Source organism: Myotis myotis, unplaced genomic scaffold, assembly GCF_014108235.1.
Source record: "Myotis myotis isolate mMyoMyo1 unplaced genomic scaffold, mMyoMyo1.p scaffold_m19_p_4, whole genome shotgun sequence".
Taxonomy (NCBI): domain Eukaryota; kingdom Metazoa; phylum Chordata; class Mammalia; order Chiroptera; family Vespertilionidae; genus Myotis; species Myotis myotis.
In genome coordinates this window covers 2,336,314-2,357,581 of record NW_023416346.1, presented here as the reverse complement: position 1 = coordinate 2,357,581, position 21,268 = coordinate 2,336,314, and the positions used below count along the sequence as shown (strand labels likewise).

At 49.1% G+C, this 21,268-nt stretch overlaps 1 protein-coding gene across 13 annotated transcripts in view; it reads left to right on the top strand.

Annotated features, from left to right (window-relative positions):
* The window catches only part of CASK (calcium/calmodulin dependent serine protein kinase), a 285,193-nt gene extending 267,757 nt beyond the window's left edge, over positions 1-17,436 (top strand). For 5 of the 13 annotated variants that reach the window (XM_036304034.1, XM_036304030.1, XM_036304033.1 and 2 more), the window contains 4 exons: positions 3,208-3,288; positions 3,396-3,476; positions 5,736-5,938; positions 7,184-7,693. In XM_036304034.1, coding sequence (XP_036159927.1) covers positions 3,208-3,288; positions 3,396-3,476; positions 5,736-5,938; positions 7,184-7,678 — 860 coding nt within the window. In that variant the 3' untranslated portion in view covers positions 7,679-7,693. Of the gene's footprint in view, positions 1-3,207; positions 3,289-3,395; positions 3,477-5,735; positions 5,939-7,183; positions 7,694-11,926; positions 12,011-16,027 lie in introns of those variants that run through there. The other 8 variants (XM_036304041.1, XM_036304042.1, XM_036304039.1 and 5 more) reach the window with 4 other exon arrangements.
* The last annotated feature ends 3,832 nt before the right edge of the window (positions 17,437-21,268 follow it).

The following is a 21,268-nucleotide window of genomic DNA, read 5'->3' as shown; positions in this document are numbered from 1 at the left end:
TCGCAGCAAGCCCGTCTTCTGCGATGCGGCCAAGTTTGCAGCCACATGAACTTGATGGGGAAGATTGTCATGCTGCTGGGGCAGTGGTCGGCAAACCGGCTCGCGAGCCACAGGCAGCTCTTTGGCCCCCTGAGTGTGGCTCTTCCACAAAATACCACGTGCGGGCGCGCACATACAGTGCGATTGAAACTTCATGGCCCATGCGCAGAAGTCGGGATTTTGTGGAAGAGCCACACTCAAGGGGCCAAAGAGCTGCGTCTGGCTCGCGAGCCGCACTTTGCCAACCACTGTGCTGGGGGAACCGCAGTCCTGAGGCCTTGAGGCTCCTCGTCCTGGGACTTCCGAAATCAGTTGCAGATCCCGTTACTCATGTAAACTTCGAAAAAATATTCCCTCGTTCATTTTTTCAATGTTAGAGCCCTGAGACCCTATTTACATCTGGATGAACATAGAGGATTTCATCGGCGTGCTTAAATTAAGCTTCATGCCACAGATTAGTACTGCCTAAAAAGCTATAACTTTTTTCTTGAATACAGAGGACGCTAAAGGCAACAAAAAGTGGCCCAAAATCTCACTGCCCTGTGGACGTTTTTCTCTTTAAACAAGAAAAGTAATAGGCACAGGTGATTAGAGTGGCAAACAGTACAGAAAGGCCCGAAATGCAAACCCAAGAAGGCTGCTTGTAACTACTACCAGACAAAATCTCCACGCGTCTGCTCGCGTGTGAAAGCCGCTGGCTTTGAGAGAAGGGTGTTGCTGAATTTGTATTAAATGGGTTTGTTTCTTAATGTGATTGATTTGCCTCGTGTTGAGAATATTGCATGATAAAGTTTCTTTTGTGCATATACTTTTATTTTACTAATATATTAAAGCCATATTTCAATGACCCCTGTCCATTTTTCATGCTGTCTTACTCCCAATGGCCTCTGCATGTAAGTAACTGTTGGGTGACTATGCCTCTTTGTTTTTGATGGTTTTCTTTCATGACGCCCTCTTATTTAATCAGCAAGCATCTTAAAGCCTGTAAAAGTCCGATCTCTATGTGTTCTCCTTCTATCCTTTGTACGTCTTCTTTTCCAATATTGTTTTTGATTGTTTTGCAATCCTCTGGCCACGTGTTGATTTGATTCTGAGCAGAGTAACCTCCTCATGCTACCCATTTAAGGTTAAGATATCGATGTGTAACACCCCAGTTCATTTGTTTGTGGTGTCCATGGTGACTCTAACTCGTTCTTGTGTGTTTTGGAAAATGACGGGTCTTGTTTCAGTAGGATTGGAGTTAGGCTCTGTAGAGGGGAAGTGGTGTACCCACCATTCAGAAAGCTGTGTCATTATCACCTTGCTCTTCTGTGAGAGGTTTGATATTTTGTCTATTAAAGTCTGCCAGCTGGTTGATGCGCCTCTTCCACTAGCGCACGTTTCCTGGATGGAAATGCCACCCAGAGGGCAGTAGGGAGAAAAAGCAGTGTCGTCAGCACTCCTGGTTTTAAATATTTTGGTGACTCTCGTCACCCTGTCACCACCGCAGAGAGCCTCGCATTCATTTCGATTTTGCAAGGCTGTCATTCAGACGCAGAAAGCACTTCTTGGGTTTTAGCCGTTGCTAGAGCATTTGCTTGAAAGACTTTCAGTCAGCCTTCATGCAGCGGTTCTCAACCTTCCTAATGCCACGACCCTTTAATACAGGTCCTCATGTTGTGGTGACCCCCAATTTCATTGTGACAAATTGAACACAATTAAAGCCTAGTGATTCATCACAAAAACAATATGGAATTATATATGTGTTTTCCGATGGTCTTAGGCGACCCACAGGTTGAGAACCGCTGCTTTATGGAACCAAGTTCTCAAAAGAAAACAAACGCAGAAATACCCATTAACATGCACTAACCCTGTTTTAGCATATTGCATTTCTTTCTTTTCATATTTTGGGAATGATACTTTGTTTGTTTGTTTGTTTGTTTGTTTGTTTCCGATCTGTTGCATTCCAGAGTAGCCTACTTTGCATTTTACGGTTCTTTGCTACTGGGAAGATCACAGACAGTTAAGGACTGAGCTGATATTCAAAGGCATTTGGCCATTTTGTCGCAGGGCCTAGAAGCTTCTCTTAACGATTGACTGAAACACCCTCGATTCTTTATTACACAGGGAATCCATTTTATTGAGTTTCCCTCCAGCCCTCTAAAATCCATAGCACATTCCGTATCCCTGAAAGAGGAAATTGCCATGTGCCTGACCACATTTTTGCATAACCATGTAGAATAGTCTTACAGGAAACATCGGTGCATGGTTGTAGCCGCCTTGCGAGAATTTTCTGAGAACCACACTGCCTTGAACTTCCACAGGAATGGTTTGTCCTCTTGGGAAAGTTTTTGTAATAGTTCTGTTAAGAGGCAGGTTCCCCAAAAAATGTCTTTAAAGTATTTCTTCTCAGTCTGTAATGATGAGAGAACTCCCTTTTGCAAAGGTTTTCAAGCTAAGGCTCTGCTTCATGCTTCTTTCCATCGTGTTCATCCTCACTTACTGCTCACAGGCCCACAAGCCTGGGGCTCAGCGGAGCCTGTCTCCTACTCATGTCCCCACGAGTTCCATCGAATGGATAGCTGGGTCGCAATAAGACCTGTGAGATGCTCATTTCAAACGCCTGTGACATCATAGTCCCAGAACTTGACCTTGAGAGCATCTAGCATGCTGCCTTCAGCAACTCGGTTGAGAGAAAGAACCATGAAGTTCAAGACCAGCTGTCCATGCATCCCACATCCATCCCTAGCTGGCCTCACTGGCCTCTTTCTTGCTTCTCTGTAGTTGCATTCATTCTATATTCATGTTGGCCGCTGTCTGCAGACTTTCTCCTTTTTAGTATTGCTGGTTTCTTAGAATCGCAAAGAGATGAGCAGCATGTGGTTTTGAATGAGTTCGTCTGATTTGTTGGCTACTGCATGAAAGATAGGCCGTATCTTTTAGAATTGGACTTTCATGCATGTGCTCAACGTATCTTTGGCTGCCCCTGCTTCCGAAGTGCATTTTCATGGGCTTAAAGATGACATTTTCTTCCGAAAGGTTGTATGACTTAAACGTATTCCAAGTCGGATTCAGATATTTTAAGACATGGTTTTACTACTGCTTTAGTTTCGCCAGCAAAATTGTCATTGACATATGTGAACTATTCTTCCTGCAAATTTACCTGTCTTCTAAATCTTTGCATTTTAGTGTTTGATCAATTAGATCTTGTTACATATGAAGAAGTAGTAAAACTGCCAGCATTCAAAAGGAAAACACTAGTCTTATTAGGTGAGTCTGGTTGGGGAAACACGTGGTTTTCTTATTCTCGTCTTCGGAACACTGTGAATATTATTAACAATTGTCCGTTTTCCCTTCCTTTCCAAACAATGGCACAGGCGCGCATGGTGTTGGGAGAAGACACATAAAAAACACCCTCATCACAAAGCACCCGGACCGGTTTGCGTACCCTATTCCACGTAAGCAATGTCTCTCTTTTAAGTATATTTTTTCTAGTACTTGTGTAATGTTGTAATTTATCTATTTTTTCTGATTAAATTAGTAATAACTATTCACTATAAGAAATTTGGGCCTGGCCGGCGTGGCTTAGTGGTTGAGCATTGACCTGTAAACCAGGAAGTCATGGCTCGATTCCTCCTCAGGGCACAGGCCTGGGTTGCAGGCTCGATCCCCAGTGGGGGGCGTGCAGGAGGCAGCTGATCAATGATTCTCATCATTGATGTTTCTCTCTCTCTCTCCCTCTCCCTTCGTTTCTGAAGTCAATAAAAAAAAAATGAATCTGGAAGATCCAAAAAAGAACAAAGAAGAAAATGAGTTAATGATCCCAACCCCACCCCCCTAATAATAGTGCTATAAATATTTTCTTTTATACCCTCCCAGACTTCTCTGGTGCAGGTATGTGTAGTGCAGTGATGGCGAACCTTTTGAGCTCAGAGTGTCAGCATTTTGAAAAACCCTAACTTAACTCTGGTGCCGTGTCACATACAGAAATTTTTTGATATTTGCAACCATAGTAAAACAAAGACTTATATCTTTGATATTTATTTTATATATTTAAATGCTATTTAACAAAGAAAAATCAACCCCCAAAAAATTTTTAATTAGCCTGCTCTATTTGGTCATACATTTAATTGACTCACCCCTAATGCGTTGGCAGGGCCAGACCAAATGATTTCTCAGGCCTTATATGGCCCACGGGCCAGAGGTTCCCCACCCCTGGTCTAGAGATATAAAGAGAATTTGCGATCATGTGAAGCACTTAGCAGATACTTGATAAATAGTAGCCATCCGACCAGTATAATATTACTACTACTCTGAAGTTTAAATTAGCCAACATTTCGTTTCTTCCAGATCACATAATAATTGAACAGCTGTTGAACAATTTAATGTTATTAAAGGGCCAGTTCACTAGCTTGGTTTTAAAGCGTACCATTGCTGACCTCAAGCATGTCACCTCTCTGATATATTTAGCCCCAGATGTGTGTATGTCATATGTTTACCTACCAAAGTGATGGAAGACAGTACAGCATCCACGTAGTATATGCCATTTATTGAACTTTCCATGTACCTGGAGAAAGGATTGTTTTTTTTTAAATCCACATTTTTGATGCACATGAGTACTTGGAAGTTCTAATAGTCTAGTTGGGGCAGGAGAGGGGGCATTCCCTATGGGTTTGAACCCATCCACTCAGCAAAGAGTAGCACAAATGTGTCCTTGCCATGGAAGGAAGGAAGGAAGGAAGGAAGGAAGGAAGGAAGGAAGGAAGGAAGGAAGGAAGGAAGGAAGGAAGATCAGGCATAGACAGTATGGAAAGAAATGGGTGTGGCTGTGTTCCAATGAAACTTTCTTTACAGAAACAGACAGTGGGCATATTTGCCCCACAGGCCATAGTTTGCCAGCTCCTGGTTAAGGTCTTTCTTAACTCTGGTGGCCACATCGGGCTGACGTCATTGTGTGTTCAGTATGGTATGCCTCTGCTATAGTCTGCCATCCTCCTTGTGCAAGATGCTCCAGATGAGCAGAACCCAATGGACCTTCTCAGTATTTTCACTGTCCAGCACAGTCGCCAGTAGCCACGTGTGTCTACTGAACCCTGGAAATGTGCCTAGTGAGACTGAGGAACTGACGTTTTCATTGATCTTCAATTTAAATAACCATAGGTAGTTTTCTATCTTTTACATTCTTTTTTCCTTCTGCCTAGCTGCATTAAGGTATACAGTGAGTCACGTTACTCGGGTCGTTTTGTGTCTTTCTCATGTGGTGACCCATGAAAGAATGAAGGAGATCTTATCTAAACACTGGAAGATTCACCAAACCAAACAACTCGCCAGCTACCGTGGTCTGATGTCACGCAGATAAATACAACTTCTAGAATTTAGTGCTACAGGCTACTCAGGATGGGAACAGGGCATGAGGCATGTACTGTGGAATCCACAGCCTTAAGAAGCGATTAGGGCCCTACTGGTTTGGCTCAGCGGATAGAGCGTCAGGTTCGATTCCGGTCAAGGGCATGTACCTTGGTTGCGGGCACATCCCCAGTCGGGGGCGTGTAGAAGGCAACTGATGTTTCTCTCTCATCGATGTTTCTAACTCTCTATTCCTCTCTGTAAAAAACCAATAAAATATATTTTTTTAAAAAGAAGCGATTAGGTTTGGGTAGGTCCACTGGGAGCACACACTCAGCCTTTTAATCGTCTCTTGACGTGTGACTTTGCAGATACCACCAGACCTCCAAAGAAAGATGAAGAAAACGGGAAGAACTATTACTTTGTATCTCACGACCAAATGATGCAAGACATCTCTAACAACGAGTACTTGGAGTACGGCAGCCACGAGGACGCCATGTATGGAACAAAGCTGGAGACCATCCGGAAGATCCATGAGCAGGGCCTGATCGCCATCCTGGACGTGGAGCCTCAGGTAACGCCCGGCCCTATCCAGCGCCCGTCATCCCGCCTGCATGCTAAGCTCGGGTTTTGCCATCAAAATGCCATCAGAATGTCGTGGGTCGCATAATTGAATAAACTACAGGAAAGGATCAGTGATGAAGGCATCGTGGGTTAGCGGTCCAGACTACAAACCAATTGCTGGCCTCGGTGCACACACCATGTATTTAAGAAGCAGAGTCTATCCTATCATGAGATTCCTTATACCCAGGAGCTCAATGACTACCTGGTGGGGTCTTGCCGGTCAGAAATCCTACAATAATCTGGCCTCAAGGTGAGAGTCGGGCACTTTATCCCAACAGCCAACTGGACCTCTCTGGGTGCAGCTCATGCTGGACCATCAGAGCCTCTGCCAGCATCTTAGGTTAGTCCCAGCGAGGAACTCTGACCCTGGGGCCCGGGGCTGAAACCCAGCACCAGCCTTATGAAAGCGAGCGGGAGTGGGCCCTGGGGTGACCGATGGAGCCGGAACGGAGCCTGAGGTGGCTGTCAGCCTCTGCCATCTCTTTACTGATGAGATGCCTGACCCTGAACTAGAACTAGAACTAGGAGGGATGTGGCGAACATGGAGCTGATCAGATGATTTATATAGACAAGTCCCACACCGGAAGCAATAGAAATCATTACACCGACGAAGGAAAAAGCCCAAGGCCTTACGGCAACCATGCAGATAAACTGTGTTTTTCCTGAGATCAAAGCAAGTCCCACAGGAAGGACTCAGGAGTGGGAAGCATCAGGGCAGGTTGTCGGAGAGGCTGTGGTCCCAGGGCTCCCAAGCTGCCGTTTCTAAAGACCTGTTTGTGCCCCAAATCCCTTCGCACTTGTAAATGGAATCCGAATGGAATGGTAGACCAGCAGGCCCCATTGCATCAGGAGGCTCCCTGGGTATCCGAGGCAGGGGAGGTCCTTGTTCAAGGGCTGCTTTGAGAGACTTGGTCCCCTAGCCATCCCCAAGGGGAGAATGGCACCTGCGCTCAGGGTCTGCGTGACCCAACAGCTCAGTTGCTCAGCTCCAAGATGCTAACACCCTGGCCCGTGGGTTCACCCGTTTCCGTTTCTCGGCACCTGATGGGCTTCTTGAACTTGGAATCTGGTTAAGGGGCTGGGAGGCGGGCCAGCGCTAGACATGTGCTTAGCAATCACCTTGGACCTGCATAGAACTGATAGATGCTGTGTGCCGCACCTGGATCCTTGTTAACGACTAATCCCTCCTCACCAGGGATTGGAAAAACCTTCTGGCCAGGGCTGGCCAGAGGCCAAGTCTCAATCCTGGGCCTGGTCTGCGGCGTCCTCTCCTTGGGTTCCACACTGGTCTTCACCTGAACGTCGTTTTCTGCTGGTAGTAATGCCTCTAGCGGTTCGCTGGCTGCAGGGCTCAGACCCCCCCGCATTTCCTAAGGCCCCTTTCCAGGGCTTTCCGCCTCCCCTGCCGCTGCCACCGCTGCTCCTGCTGCTGCTGCCGCCACGCTCCACCCCCGGCGCCCAGCTCTCCCTGTGCCCCTGCCCTTGGCCTTGCACAGCCATGCATTGCTCTGCACTGCTGGGCGGGGGCACTTCTCGGCCTTTTCAGGACATCCACGCCATCACTTTATGTGTGGCCCTGGGCACCTGGGCACCCCTCATCCTGGCTGGGCACTTTCCCGGCCCCTCCCCCCCCACTGCTGGATGGACTCACTGCATTCTTCTCTCCTGTTTCCTGTGTCCCCACCTCTGAGGACCATGACCTGGCAGGGCCAGCCACCCCTGAGGGCCGGCCTGAGGCATCCTCTTCTCCTGAGCCCACGTCCTGTCCCCCCCGCTGGTCCGGTTGACCACTCTGGTCCCAGGCTCTCCCGCACGGAGCCACACATGCTCAGTCTAGACTTATGCCCGGTCCTGCTCTCACACTGAATGTCGCACCCCATGGTCCAGCTGCAGGTGCCCACAGGGCCTCACCTACTGGGTTTTGCCCTCCACCTTCAGGCCACTGTGTCCCCAGGCTTGGCAAGGCCCACATCCTGACATCAGGATGCCCGTGGCCATGACCGACTTGCTGCCAGGCTGAGCCTCATTGCTCTGGGGACGCTCTCTCCTTGGGACATTTTTCTCCACGCCTTCCCCACCCCAGCCTTTCAGGTCACCTCCTCCGCTGTATCTCATGGACAGTTTGATTCATCCAGCTCCTATTAGGCACTTTCTGTGTGCCAAGCACCATGCCAGGAGCTAAGAACGCAAATGGGAAGGCACGCTGGTGAGGATGGAAGTCCTTCCTCTGTGGGCATCACAGAGTGTCCAGAAGGGGAGCAACACCCTGTAGCCTTTTTTAAAGGCCTCTTGCTTCTGTCCCTGCTGACACCACCCCCACTGCATGTGGCCACGGAAAGACCACCTACGGCTGGTGTTCAGCTCGTTTAGTTCCGGTCGAATACTTGGGACCATCTTAACTTATTTTAGACAGTCAGGCCAAATGGAACACATGTCTAATAATACTGTATGGTAAGACTTTGTGCTCCGACTTTAAACCTCCAGAACCATGGCAAAGACATTAAACTAGAAGAAAAGGTGTAGCCTGGCTTCTTTAAAATGATAATAATAAGTTGTGTTCCCATAGCGCTCTCTGTCTTGCCAAGCATTAGAAGTCCTTACCTGATCCTTGGAACCCTGAGCTAGAGATTGTTAGGGTTTTTTAGGCTGGTGACGCTGGGCTGTGAGAGTATTCACAGCTGAGAGAAGAGATAGATACAGAGAGAGAGAGTTTATTTTACTTTTCCTGAGGGGAAAGGGCTGGTGTATTGATAGTCAATGTAAAGGCAAAGAACAAAAACCAAACTACTCCCCTTTTTAAAGCCTTGCCTGCTGTTGACAAGGAAGGGAGGGGGGTTTGGGGGCTGAAACTGAGCAGACATCAGGGGGGTTGTAGTTTGTTAGTTCTTCAGAAGATAGTCGGGGCAGATGTCCTAGGAAGGTGTCTTATCAGTATTTTTCCCAGGCCTGTAAAACATGCTTAGAGTAAAAGTTCAAAAGAGGCTTATTTGAAGGGAAAGGGGGAAGGGAACTTTCTACTAATTACCCCTGAGTTGTAAAAACAGCAGGGAGGAGGAGGATGCAAGAATGTGGCCTTGAGAGTAACTTATCTTATCCCTCAGTTTGAATAGAGGGGCTGTTTGAATCAGAGGAGCCAGCAGTCTTGGGGTTTAATTACCAGGGGCTTCTCAGAAACTGTGGAAGGCCACCGCAAAGAAAAGGAAAGGCCTTTTTTTCTCTGCCTTACAGAGACACCAGTATCTGCTTCTGTAGATGAAGAAACCAGGGCTAACGTAATTATGACTTGGCCAAGGTTTTACAGCCCATTGAAAATGAGGTTCAAACTTGAACAGTGTTAGTTTGGGTTTTAGGTTTCCTACAATAAATTCTAGCCTCCTTTCATTGTATCAGCCTAGAAGAGTGAACCCTGAGACTCCTTAAGCTGATCCACCTTGTACGGAGTGGTATTTTGGGAGGGAGGAGGGGTGGTTGTGGTTTGTTGGTACGTTTTTGGTTTAGGTGTTTTGCATTTAGAAAAATCTAGAACACAGTGCAACCTGAGAAAAACTATGGAACTTATTTCTCATGGGAATAAAGCCATGGCTCAGGAAACCATCTCTATCTGTAAAACTGAAACTGCAATGGCTCCAGTGTGTAATCAGAACTTGCTGTGGCAGTTTTAAATTTTAATTTGATTCTGATTTAGCCATTTACTGCATTAAAAGTTAAGAGTAGCAGAATGCTTGTGCTTTGCTGTGGCCCACAAAGGGAAAGGCTGTCCTCCAGGTGCAGCTGCAGTCTCATTAGGAATCTAGACTCAAAACAAGGGCCAGCTCTGGCCCGGGGGCTTTGGTGGAACCCGCTGGCTCTCTTAAGATTGTTCCTGGGCTCACTATACTCTCCCTTAAACTTTATACAAAAATCTAAGCTCTTCCTTAGATTTTTGTACCAAATGACTCAGGCTCTTCTGTACTTTTTAAGTTTGCAAACTGAATAAATGTTAAAGAGGTCTGCATCTTAGGTGCTTGGTCAAATGGTTTTTTATTCCTTGAAGACAATAACCTGAGATTAATTACTGACCATAGATGAGCCATACAATCAGTTTCTCTCCCCAGAAGAGAACTGAAGAATTCGCTTTAAATGCTACATACATGTTACTTTGGCTGTTTGGATCCAGTGTGTTTCCAGGGATCTTTCTAGACTCCCTCTCTGGGGTTCAGAAAAGCGGTATTTGCCTGTAAATATTAACAAATGTGTGTCTCATCTAAAGTCAGAAAGGAAACGGGTTCAGAGATCATCGGGGAGCCACCTATTCAAGGCCTGAGGGAGGGAGATCCTTGTGAAGTGACCTTGAACCTCAGGCAAGCTAAGGCTGCACAATGAATGACAAGCACTTGGGACCCATAAGTTAAGCAGAGGGTGGGGAACAGGGACCTTCAGGAACCCAGGGAAAGTGTGGTGACTCTGCTGAAGATATAAAGGCGACTAGACAAGAAAATGTCAGTCAGGATTCAAGGCATCTGATAATTTTTAGGAATATAGTAATATTGGATACAAACAGAAAATTAAAGCCATGAGAAGGGGGAAGCAATCATGCGGCCACAGAAGCTACAGTAATTCCTTTTGCTAAACGTGAAATGCAGCTTTCTGGCAACCAGGACAAAGAGGGCAGTGCCATGGATCACGTGGTTTCCAGCTAATAGAAGCGGGCCCGTCCCCGCCTCCGAATTCACTGCTAGAGGAATACCTGGTTCTTCGGCACAAGAGGCAACTGGCCATGTGATGAGCGCAGGCTTCATTGCCAGCTTCATGCAGGAAATGCAGAATGACCGTGTCTTCATGGGTGATGGCCAAGGGCGTGTGTGCGGTGCGCAGGGAAGGGCGAGATGCAGGGAGCTCGCGTCCTCTGAGTAGCGTGTTTGCTGCGGTTGTGAGGTGGGAGCAGGTAGGACTGACGCAGGTGGGGGCCGGGGGGGGGGGCAGAGACAGGCTGACCGGAAAGCCTGGGCCAGCTCATGCCGGGAGTCTGACATTTGTGCTAAGAACCATGTTTCATCCCCGTTGCGTCTGGAACGTCGCGAAACTGCAGGCACAGACACGAGTCTCATTGCTACTCGGTCAGCCAGGAAAGGAATAGGGCGAAGCCAGCCATGGGAAAGGCCATTGTGAAAGCGAAATCTGTGGATCACAGACTAGACATGTGAAAGTCTCACCAAAGGACAGCAAGATACGTACCCCGGATGCGGACAAATTAATTGCATCTCCCAGCCTGTGGCGTGCGTGCCTGCGTGTTAACTGTGCTCCTCAGAGGGGTGTGAGCTGTGCCAACTCAGCGAGAGGTTTGGATGCCAGGGGAGGGAGCTGGCAGGGGCTTGGAGGCCCCTGTCCCTGGGATGTAGCATCTCCTCAGGCCTGTGAACTGCTTAGAGCCCCCAACTGCTCCAGTGGCTCCAGACCCCAGCTCCGGACAGGGTCTCCCCCCCCAGCACCCCCCCCCGCAGCCCCACAGGCGCCTTTCATCAGGGCAATTCATATGCTGCGAACACAGCCTCACGGTGCCAGGGGTCATGATCTGCCCATCCTTGTTAGCAACTTGGGGTTTGCAGTGGGAAGCGGGCTGTGGATCGGTGGGGAGGCCAGCCGGCTGGTCCCAGACTCCCCCAAAGTGCACTTGCTAGACATTCAAGTTTCGGCTACAATCAGTAACCAGCTCTAAGCGAGCCTTCAAGCAGCATGGCCAGTGTTCCCTTTTCTGAAGAAAAACCCGTCAGATTGATTCATGAGATGCATAAGAAAAATGTCCAGTCTGTCGCCTTTTGTTTGCTGATGGCTCTTACCTCGCCCTCGGAAGAAAGGGAGTCACACGTGGTCCATCACGTTGGCCATGGAAAACGTGTGGATGAAGGGCGTGTGACAGTGGCACCTTCCACCCTCTAAGTCTCGGGTGTTTCTCACGCAGGCGCTGAAGGTCCTGAGAACCGCCGAGTTCGCTCCTTTCGTTGTTTTTATTGCCGCACCAACCATCACCCCGGGTTTGAATGAGGTAAGAACTGACCGGTGTTTCCCACGTGCATACGCACCCCCCCCCCAGCAGGGCCCTCCGTGCTGTGCGCCCAGGACCACAGCCCCGTGGCGATGTCCCTGGTTGTGGTCCTATTTCAGTGTCAGGAACGAGGCCGACAGAGGCGTGTTCCTCCGAGATCAGTCATTAGGCAAATGCAAGCCTTGGTCCCAGCGCGATCACCCTATGGCCTAAGCCAGGGGTCCTCAAACTACGGCCCGCGGGCCACATGCAAATACAAACATTGTATTTGTTCCCGTTTTGTTGTTTTACTTCAAAATAAGATATGTGCAGCGTGCATAGGAATTTGTTCATAGTTTTTTTTTTAAACCATAGTCCGGCCCTCCAACGGCCTGAGGGACAGTGAGCTGGCCCCCTGTTTTAAAAGTTTGAGGGCCCCTGGCCTAATCAATAAGTCTACTCTTTTTCCAATTATTTCTTCTTTTTTTAAAATATTGTTGAAAGTGTTACACATGTCCCCTTTTCCCCCCATCGACCCCCTCCAGCCTGACCCCGCCCCAGGGCCCTCAGCACCCCACTGTCTGTGTCCATGGCCATGCATATATGCACACACGTTCTTTAGTCATCACTTCCCACCCACCCTCCCTCCCCCGCCCCTTCCCTCTAACATTCCGCACTCTGTTCCATGCTTCCATGTCTCTGGATCCACTCTGTTCATCAGTTTATTTTGTTCATTGGATTCCACATATGAGGGAGGTCATGGGATACTTGGAAAGAGTTTAAACAGGTGTCCTTTTAAAGGGCTTACACCCCCTCCGCCCTCCTCTCCTGATAGGGACGAAGCCAAGCGCCTAAAGGTAGCGCTGGCCCTGGACACTCGCAAACCTAGGGATGAGCTGGGCCCCCTATGAGGCCTGCCAGGCAGCCGGGAGGGCTCCTTGGTGCTGATCTGCTATGGGTCATTCTTCTCTTTTCATAATTACATAATTATTGTTGAAAGTATTACGCAGGTCCCCTTTTTTCCTCCATTGACCCCCTCCAGCCCGCCCCTGCCCCCCGCCCCATTGTCTGTGTCCATGGGTTTGCATACAGGCACACAAGGTCCTTGGTTGATTCCCCCCACCCATCCCCACCCCCACCCTCCCCCGCCTTGCCTCTGAGGTTCCGCACTCTGTCCCATGCTTCCAGGTCTCTGGATCTGGGGGTCATTCTTCAGGGGAGACTCCCACACTGAACCCTCCTGAAGTCCATCACGTCTGCAGGGCAGGGAGCCAGCAGGGGGCTCTAGGCTCTGCTCAGGACAGGAAAACCAGGCCTTGGCGGCGTTCGCTCCCTGTACCTTTAAGGAAGAGGAAATGTTTAGATGTCTGTGTGGCCTGTATTTGCAGCCATGACTTTTGGGCATTTTATTTGCGAAAGGGGTGCCCCTTCGGAAACTGCTGCTCCCCCTCTGATGTCATCCGCAGACACGTTCGAAGCTGCGCGTGGTGGTTCGCGCTTCTCCTTTGCCGTGGATTTTTGTTGAATCACCATCTTTGCTTTGTTTTTGTGTTTGTGTTGCCTGTCTTCCCGCCCTTTCACTCATTTTCCATAGCTGCCAAAATGGTGCCGAAAATTGCCTGTAAGTACCAGCTAGGCGGTGAGGAATCGCGCCTGTTTCCCTGCGCAGGTGTAGCCGGTAGCGTTTCACTCCCACGGGCCCTCGCTCTTGCTGTTGGCATAAAGGCATTTTCTTTTCACTGAGTGGAATCCTGCTCCCGGGCAAACTCCCCCCCACCCCCCACCCCCACCCCCGCAGCTGCTGTGGAGGAAGAAGCTTGACAAATACAGCTTCGTCCCCTCAGATCCGGGGAGGGAGCTGAGTTTTTCTGTGCTGAGAACTGCATCCGAAATGCCATGCTCTCGGCCTGGACTCCCTGGAACGTTCTCATCACCCCAGAGCTTTCCGAGCAGATCGTAGGCTCTGCTGGTGGTTGGGGAGCCCGGGACCCGGTGTCTCCTAGGAGCCCAGGCTCAGGGGACATGTGGGAGCCGCTCCTTCTCTGCCCGGGGCGAGCACCCCTGCGCTTTTTATGTAAAATGAAGCCACAGTGAAAAGACTATGCTTTTGAAGTGCCAGCGGAGAGGGTGTTGATGCGGCCTCAGAAGGTGATGAACCGAGGTCTTATCAACACGGCAGCAGTCACCGCCTAACGTCACGGCGTCCTGGTGGGAGAAGGCAGCGCAGGCAGGACACCCCTACAGAGCGTCCGGGAGGAAAGATGGGCTTCTCACTTCCCCGCTGTCTGTCCCTCCCCACTGCGGCGCCACGATGCAGTCAGGAGTGTCGCTTTGGGTCCCCTTTCCACAGGTGCATTGGGAAGGCTCTCTGCCAAACCCCAGATGGGCCCCAGGGAAGAGGAGGGGCCCTAAGCCAGAGGCGGGCACCACGGCTCCCAGGTCCCTGGCAGCACGCAACCCTGAGTTTTTCTGGCGCCCGCGTCCTGGGAGAACTGCTCTGTGTCTCGAGTAGGGAGTTAGCACTCATCACATCCGGGAATGGCCAGCAGGAGTCAGCCCAGTGCTTGTTCTTTCAGTAACATTTATTAAGCACTTACTGTATGCAAGGCCCAACGCCGAGGACATGTTTTAGGTGGGGAGACAGATGCTACTCTAATCAGCAGGTGTTTCGTTGCATCTGGCTGTATTTTAAGACTCGACCCAATAGCTCGCCTGCCTAGCGCTGGAGGAGAAGGGGGCGGGTAGTGTGGCTGAGCAAGCTGCCTGGTTTCACATCTGAACTTGTCCATTGAACGTGCAACGTTCTGTGATCCATAAAGATGCAGGGGCGGACTTTCTGGTGACTCTTAGGAGACCCTGATCTTGAAAGAAGTGCCACCCTGAGGCTAACGGTAGCCTCTCAAGGACAAACTAGGGGCCCTGAGTGTCCTCTTGCTGTGGGCTCAGCCAGCAAGAGTTCTCAGAGTCGGTAACAAGCTTTGGATTGAGGGAAAGTTCTTTTTTTTATTTGTGTAATATATTTTATTGATTTTTTACAGAGAGGAAGGGAGAGGGATAGAGAGTTAGAAACATCGATGAGAGAGAAACATCAATCAGCTGCCTCCTGCACACCTCCCACTGGGGATGTGCCCGCAACCAAGGTACATGCCCTTGAGCGGAATCGAACCTGGGACCCTTTAGTCCGCAGGCTGATGCTCTATCCACTGAGCCACACCGGTCAGGGCTGAGGGAAAGTTCTTGACTGTAGCCAGACTCCCGAGTCCAGCGGCTGCCTCTGCTTCCGTGTCCCCTCAGAGATGTGCATACTTCTAAGCGGTGACATTTGGCCCTTTCCAGTCCAGACCAATTTGAGGGGACGCACCAGATGCTGTCGCTGTTGTGTCTGGGAAATAGCCTTGTTTCATCCATTATCTGTAACATCCAGAAAGCTTTCGCCAATGGCATCCGCTGCTGTTGAGGGCCATTATATGTAATTGAATTCCCGGAACATGTTGAGCCTCTAAGTAGAAAAGAGGAAAATGCGACTGAATTTGTTGTCCGGAGGCAAGGGCGTCTAGGTGCGCAGGCAGCAGGGCCCGGAGCAGGCGAGTGCAGAGGGCGGAGGGGGGACGGGCACTCACCCCAAAGCCCTCCCACCGAGCAGGGAGCAGGAAAGAGGTTGGGGATGAGGGGCCTGGGTCAGAGGAATGAAGACAGAACGGCTAGGCCTGGGGGACGGGAGGAGGGGTTGGTAATGTGTTTGCTGAAGAGTGTGTGTTTTCTCTGGTCCGTCCGGTTTGGCGTGGAGCTCTTTGTTGCATGGTGAGCGGTCTGGGTGGCAAGCAGGAGTCCTGTGACCCAGATCTGTCCCTCGTCTCCTCTGTCATGAAGCGGACTCAGCCTTGTGCCCCAACGCGGCACCTTGAGGTCCGGCCTTGACTGTTTCTGACACGGGGACGAACAGAAACGTGCAAAGAGAAAGAATCCCGCTGACCTCTCTCTTCTCTACTTTTCCCTCCCCCCCTGCCCGCCCCTGCCTCCGTCCCCCTCTCCGTCCAGGATGAATCTCTTCAGCGCCTACAGAAGGAGTCTGATATCTTACAGAGAACATACGCACACTACTTCGATCTCACAATTATCAACAATGAAATTGATGAGACAATCAGACACCTGGAGGAAGCCGTGGAGCTCGTGTGCACAGCCCCTCAGTGGGTCCCCGTGTCCTGGGTCTATTAGGCCTGTCCCCAGCTACCTGACACATACCTGGGAGCCACCTCATACATGGAAACGCCTCTTTGTTATCGGCCTTGTGTCAGCAGGTCGTGGTCCCTAGAGACTACCTAGTTGTAGTGTGACCTACATTTATAATTATTGTCATGTCCGAATAGGTAGGAGGAGAAAAACAATTACACACTAATTTAAAGAGACAGTATCTTTTTTAATCAGTTCTCCTAAACTTTAATAAAATGTATCTTTAAATGTATGTATTATTCAATCCTTTGGAATGTTATATTTTTTGAAATCATAGCTTTTTATTTCCAAGGCCCCTAAAAACTGCACAAAATAGATGCTGCTTTCTATAATCTATTTTAATAATAATAAACAGTGATTCTGTTACCTTGACCGGGGGTGGAATACTACATTCTTTTTAGAGTCTGATTTTATGGATTGGAATCTCTTTCTCTCCTTTATTTATTTGAAATAATCAGTCTAGTGATGACGAAACAGTCAGAAATTTTTAAAGGCCTTTTTTCTCTTCTGTTTTTTAGAGTAGCCTTTTTTTTTTTTTAAGTCCTTTATGTGACATCCAGATGATGTGATACTGTCTCTTTGAAGCCCCCCTGTAAACCTTTTAGAGATTTGAACTTGGGTCTTGACTCTTAATGCATGTGGACAGTCGCGAGCGTTTATGCTGTCGGTGTGTCTGTGTTGGACAAAACGATCTGTAATTACAGCCAAGTACATTCCGTTCACGGGGCACACCCAGGGAATAAGAATAAGATGCTATTATGACTAAGTTGTAAAACCTATGCACATCCCTTGCATTTCGGGCAACTTTATTAAAAAAAAAACAACAAAAACAAAACTGATTTTTATTAATAATAATCATATAGTGAAATGTGTTTGTAATTTTGTCTCAGTTTAATTTGTTGTAAGGTGGGAGGGGGAATTGCTGGTTTCACCATTTCAGATCTGTGTTGTCTGAGAGTATTAACGTTTTAATTAAGCAAAGAAATGAGGATTTTTAAAATGTATGTAATTGTTTTAAAAGCACCCATTTTAAGAGAATATACTGTGCAATGAAGAAACCAGTTTAGGCATTTGCTATAAACTGAATTATTCCAAAAGAATAATCTATAACAGCCCTGTAAATTCCTTTAAAATGCTAACTAACAGGACAGTTTGACCAATTTTTTTAAATATACTTCCTTTTATGTGTTCAATATTAAAAGCCTTTGGGTCCTTCATTTCATTATAGATTTGTTCAGCTATACAACCGATAATCTTTCAGATTTTATAAGTCATTCGATGCTCATTGAACCATCAAAGGTCCAGGAGCGGCTATCAGTTGGAAGGACAACAAAATCCTCTGTCAGAGCACAGCTCAGACCATGCCTGGCTCCCAGAGCACACGCGGTCACCCAAGGGCCACCGTGTCCCAGAGGCCACCTGTGGTTCCCTTCCTCTTGCTATATCCCTTGGCACAGGAGAATCATCTTTTCTTGTTGCTTTAGAGACATTAACCATCTCATCACCCTGACATGAGGTCACAGCCTTCCAATACAGCAGGTTCAGGCTGGGCGTTTCCGACTCTTGCCAAAGGTCAGTGGAAGGTTTTTCATTATAGCGCTGGGGTGTGTGAAGTGGTTCTGTTAACCTGAGATCCTTGAAAAAAATACCATCGTGTTTGCTTCTTGACAGTTAGATGGCCTCATCGCTTTGTGCCTTGGCCGGATGTGCAGGGTGTGTTCTGAGCTGAAAAGCTCCTCTTGAAGGGCCACACAGAGAAGACATTTGTATACTCCTTTTGGGGTGTCATCCCTCCCCACATACTCTTATTAAATGATGCTGATTTTTTTTTCCTCTGATGTTGTCCTTTGTCAGTGACCAGATGAGTCTGCAACTTACCAACAAGTTGAGCGAACTGCTTCTGTTGGGGCTCCGTAACAGGGTGACCAGACCACCAGAGCAGAGACATTCTGGATGGAAAGAGAAACCCCAAGAGTTGTTTAGGGCTGTGCAAGGATTGATGCAAATCTAACCGATGCCAAGGCCACATAATCATTCCCTTGAAGGTACTGACCACAATCCGGGCTCTTAGTGTGCAAGAGCCCGCTCTACCTCTTTTCCAATGAAGCACAAAAAAGAAATCAGCTAACACCTGGGGAAGAGAAACTCCTCCTCTGGTAGAAACCCCTGTGCCCTACTTGCACTTTTAGACCAAATCTTGAGAGATGCTGGCCATGCCATGTTGGTAAATGTGGATTAAGCAGAGAAAGAGAAGAGCGATGCCAAGTTGAGTGTCTGTGGTCCCAGTATCGAGCAGCATTGTAGTGCTAGTCCTCTCTCGCCCGTGGCTTTATGCAGATGGTTTTACAAACCTCCACACAGGCAGGCACTGTTCTTGCCATTGTGTGAATGGGGGATTCCTGCGCCCAGAACTCATTCTCTCTGGCCTCTCCATTCCACTGATACACATCTTCTCTACAGCAGCGTCTTTATGACCAAGCAGAAAACACCGAAATATCTGAATTCGGAGTAATTCCAGGATATTGCTGCTGCCACTGCATTATAATTGTCCACTGAGCAATCAGGGAAAATTGCTAAAAAGCTTCCTGATTGCTTCCATTCTATCAGCAAAATCCTCTTTTGTCCTTTTAAATACCAGAGCAAATGATTGGATTATTAGATCTTCTCACTGGTCACATGAGCCGTATTCTGAGGTTTCTCAACCCCACTCCCCCACAGCAAAAAAAGGGGGGTCTTTTTAATATTTTCAATTACTCATCATAAAGAAGAGATGTTGTGATTTTTTAATCATGAGGCAGTAATTTCTTTGCCCTTGCAGCACATTCAATTTTAACACCAAAATGGAAAATGAAGTTCAGTTCATCCGGAATGTCCCAGTGTCACGATAATATGGCAGCCTTTTAAAATGCAGTTAAACGTCTCTCCTGTCAGGTGAGATGGTTGAAAATGTGTGCTCAGAGAGGAAAATGGATGACCTACTTCTTGCAATTTGCATTGCAGAGGCATCCACCCAGCCCTTCTATTGGCGGCAGAATAAGCAGAGATGCCGCAAAGCCGCGGTGCAGGCAGGAGGCAGCGAGCGCCCTCTTCCCCATCCAACCCCATCTCTGCTGGGCCAGCTGGTTGGCTGGGACTCGCATCTTTGGAAGCCTTTGATCTCATTACTGCAGAGGAGGGCGCTTCTGTGGAGTTCTTCAACCACTTGCAGCCCGTCCTGGCTTTGCATCCAGCGCTGGGAAAGTGCGGCCAGTTGAGCCCCCTCAGGGGAAACTGACCAGGGAGATGCTCAGAGAGGACCCGTCCCTCACGGCCAGGTGGCCCTGAGCCACCTCTGGCATTCCCCGATGTGAGGTCCTTTTCTTCATTTCAGGTCCAGTTCTTCACTTGTTTCCTATCGTCTAACTGGTGTGTGTGTGTGTGTGTGTGTGTGTGTGTGTGTATGTGCGTGCATGTGTGTGTGTGTGCATGTGCATGTGTGTGTGTGTGTGTGTGTGTGTGTGTGTTGGGGAGCAGGTGAGGGTTTGTTTTTCCAGAACTGAACACAGCCTCCTGATTCCATCCTCTTCACAAGGGCTTATCCTGAGGCTAATGACAGCGAGTCAGAGGTTCAAGGCCGCTGAGCGCTTTGCTCTTATTCTTCGCCTCTTAGTGAGTTCTCCTCTCCCGCTGACATTGTGCTTCTGGCTGCCGCTCACATAAGGGCTACAAGCTTCCATCGTGAGTCATCCTACTGGGTCGACCTTTGCCTCTTCTCACCCCTTTAGAAGTGAGGTTTTCCTCTGCATTCGGGGTCTTCGGTTGCAGGAGCGCATGCCCAGGAGGCTGCATGCTGGGTTGGCTTGGCCACACTCACCTCGCCGTTGGCCTTCAACTTGGAGCTGCTGGGAGGCTCGGGTCTTCCAGCTCAGTGAGTGGAGTTTGGCTGTGACGTGTGTGCAGGGAGTGGGAGTGGGACAGGACTACGCTCAGCTGCGCACATCCCTGGGAGCTGGACTTTTCTCTGCCTCCCAAGCTGCAGGAGGTGGGCAGGCCCAGCCCAGAGAGAGAAGCGGGGGGGAGCCCGCACCACCTCTAATGGGCACCACCCACCCTTTGCTCCTGGGGGGCATTGAAAAGCCAGTGCCCCACCACCTTCACCTGCCCCTCCATCACCTCCAACCTGTGCAAATGGACCGAGCAAAAGAAAACGGAAAGAGATTTGTCACCACACAAGAGACCTCGTTTCTGGCCCCACGCACCACTCCAGGTCTGCGTGGGCTCAGAACCCAGGGCTCTGCTGCTGCCACTCACTTGAGTGTCAGTTCCCGTTTCTCAGGCACGTGACCTAGAGAACATGTCAGTTTCCTCGCCAGGAGAGGCCTGGGGTGTGGCCAGCGTGGGGCCCAGAGGGGCGGCAGTATCTTAGTTCTTCCCAGGCATACAATCAGGCCTTCCTCCACAGCGAGTCGCCCCACCTGTTTTTTTGTTTTTCCTTTTGAAGAGACCAGGAATTGGGGGCCTTGATGCTCAGGCCCCCTGGTGGGCAGGCGGGAGGCTGCGGGCCGGGCAGGGTGGCTGATGCAAAGGCCACGGGAGCCCCGAGAGCGCTCCGGCCGGAGTAGCAAATGCAGGTGCGCCACCAGTCAGACTCCTTCCTCGGGTTGTTGTTTTGCATCAAGTTTTGCCAGCGTGTTCTTTTCTCTGTCTGTACAATTGCCTTTTTATAAAAGGTTCTGAAGTATTGTCTCAGTGATCAAAAGAGAGCGATGTTCATGGTTGTTGTATATTTCACCGTAGCCAATTGTAAGTATTTGCAGGGTACAGCCAAGCCTTAGCGTGCAAGTGCGTCTGTGCAGGGGTGTCCTTCAGCGCCCGCCACGGGACGGGGTCGGAGAGGTCCGGATTCTCTGTGAATGCCCTGCTTTTCTTTCTCTGTGTGTATCTATCTACATGCCTTAGCACACGCCCTCCCGCCCTGATCCCTTCGCCTGTCGCCAGAGCCACCGATCGCTGGTGCCCTGGCCCACAGTCCAAGTGGATGGAACCCTAATCAGTGATCTCGTGTGACAG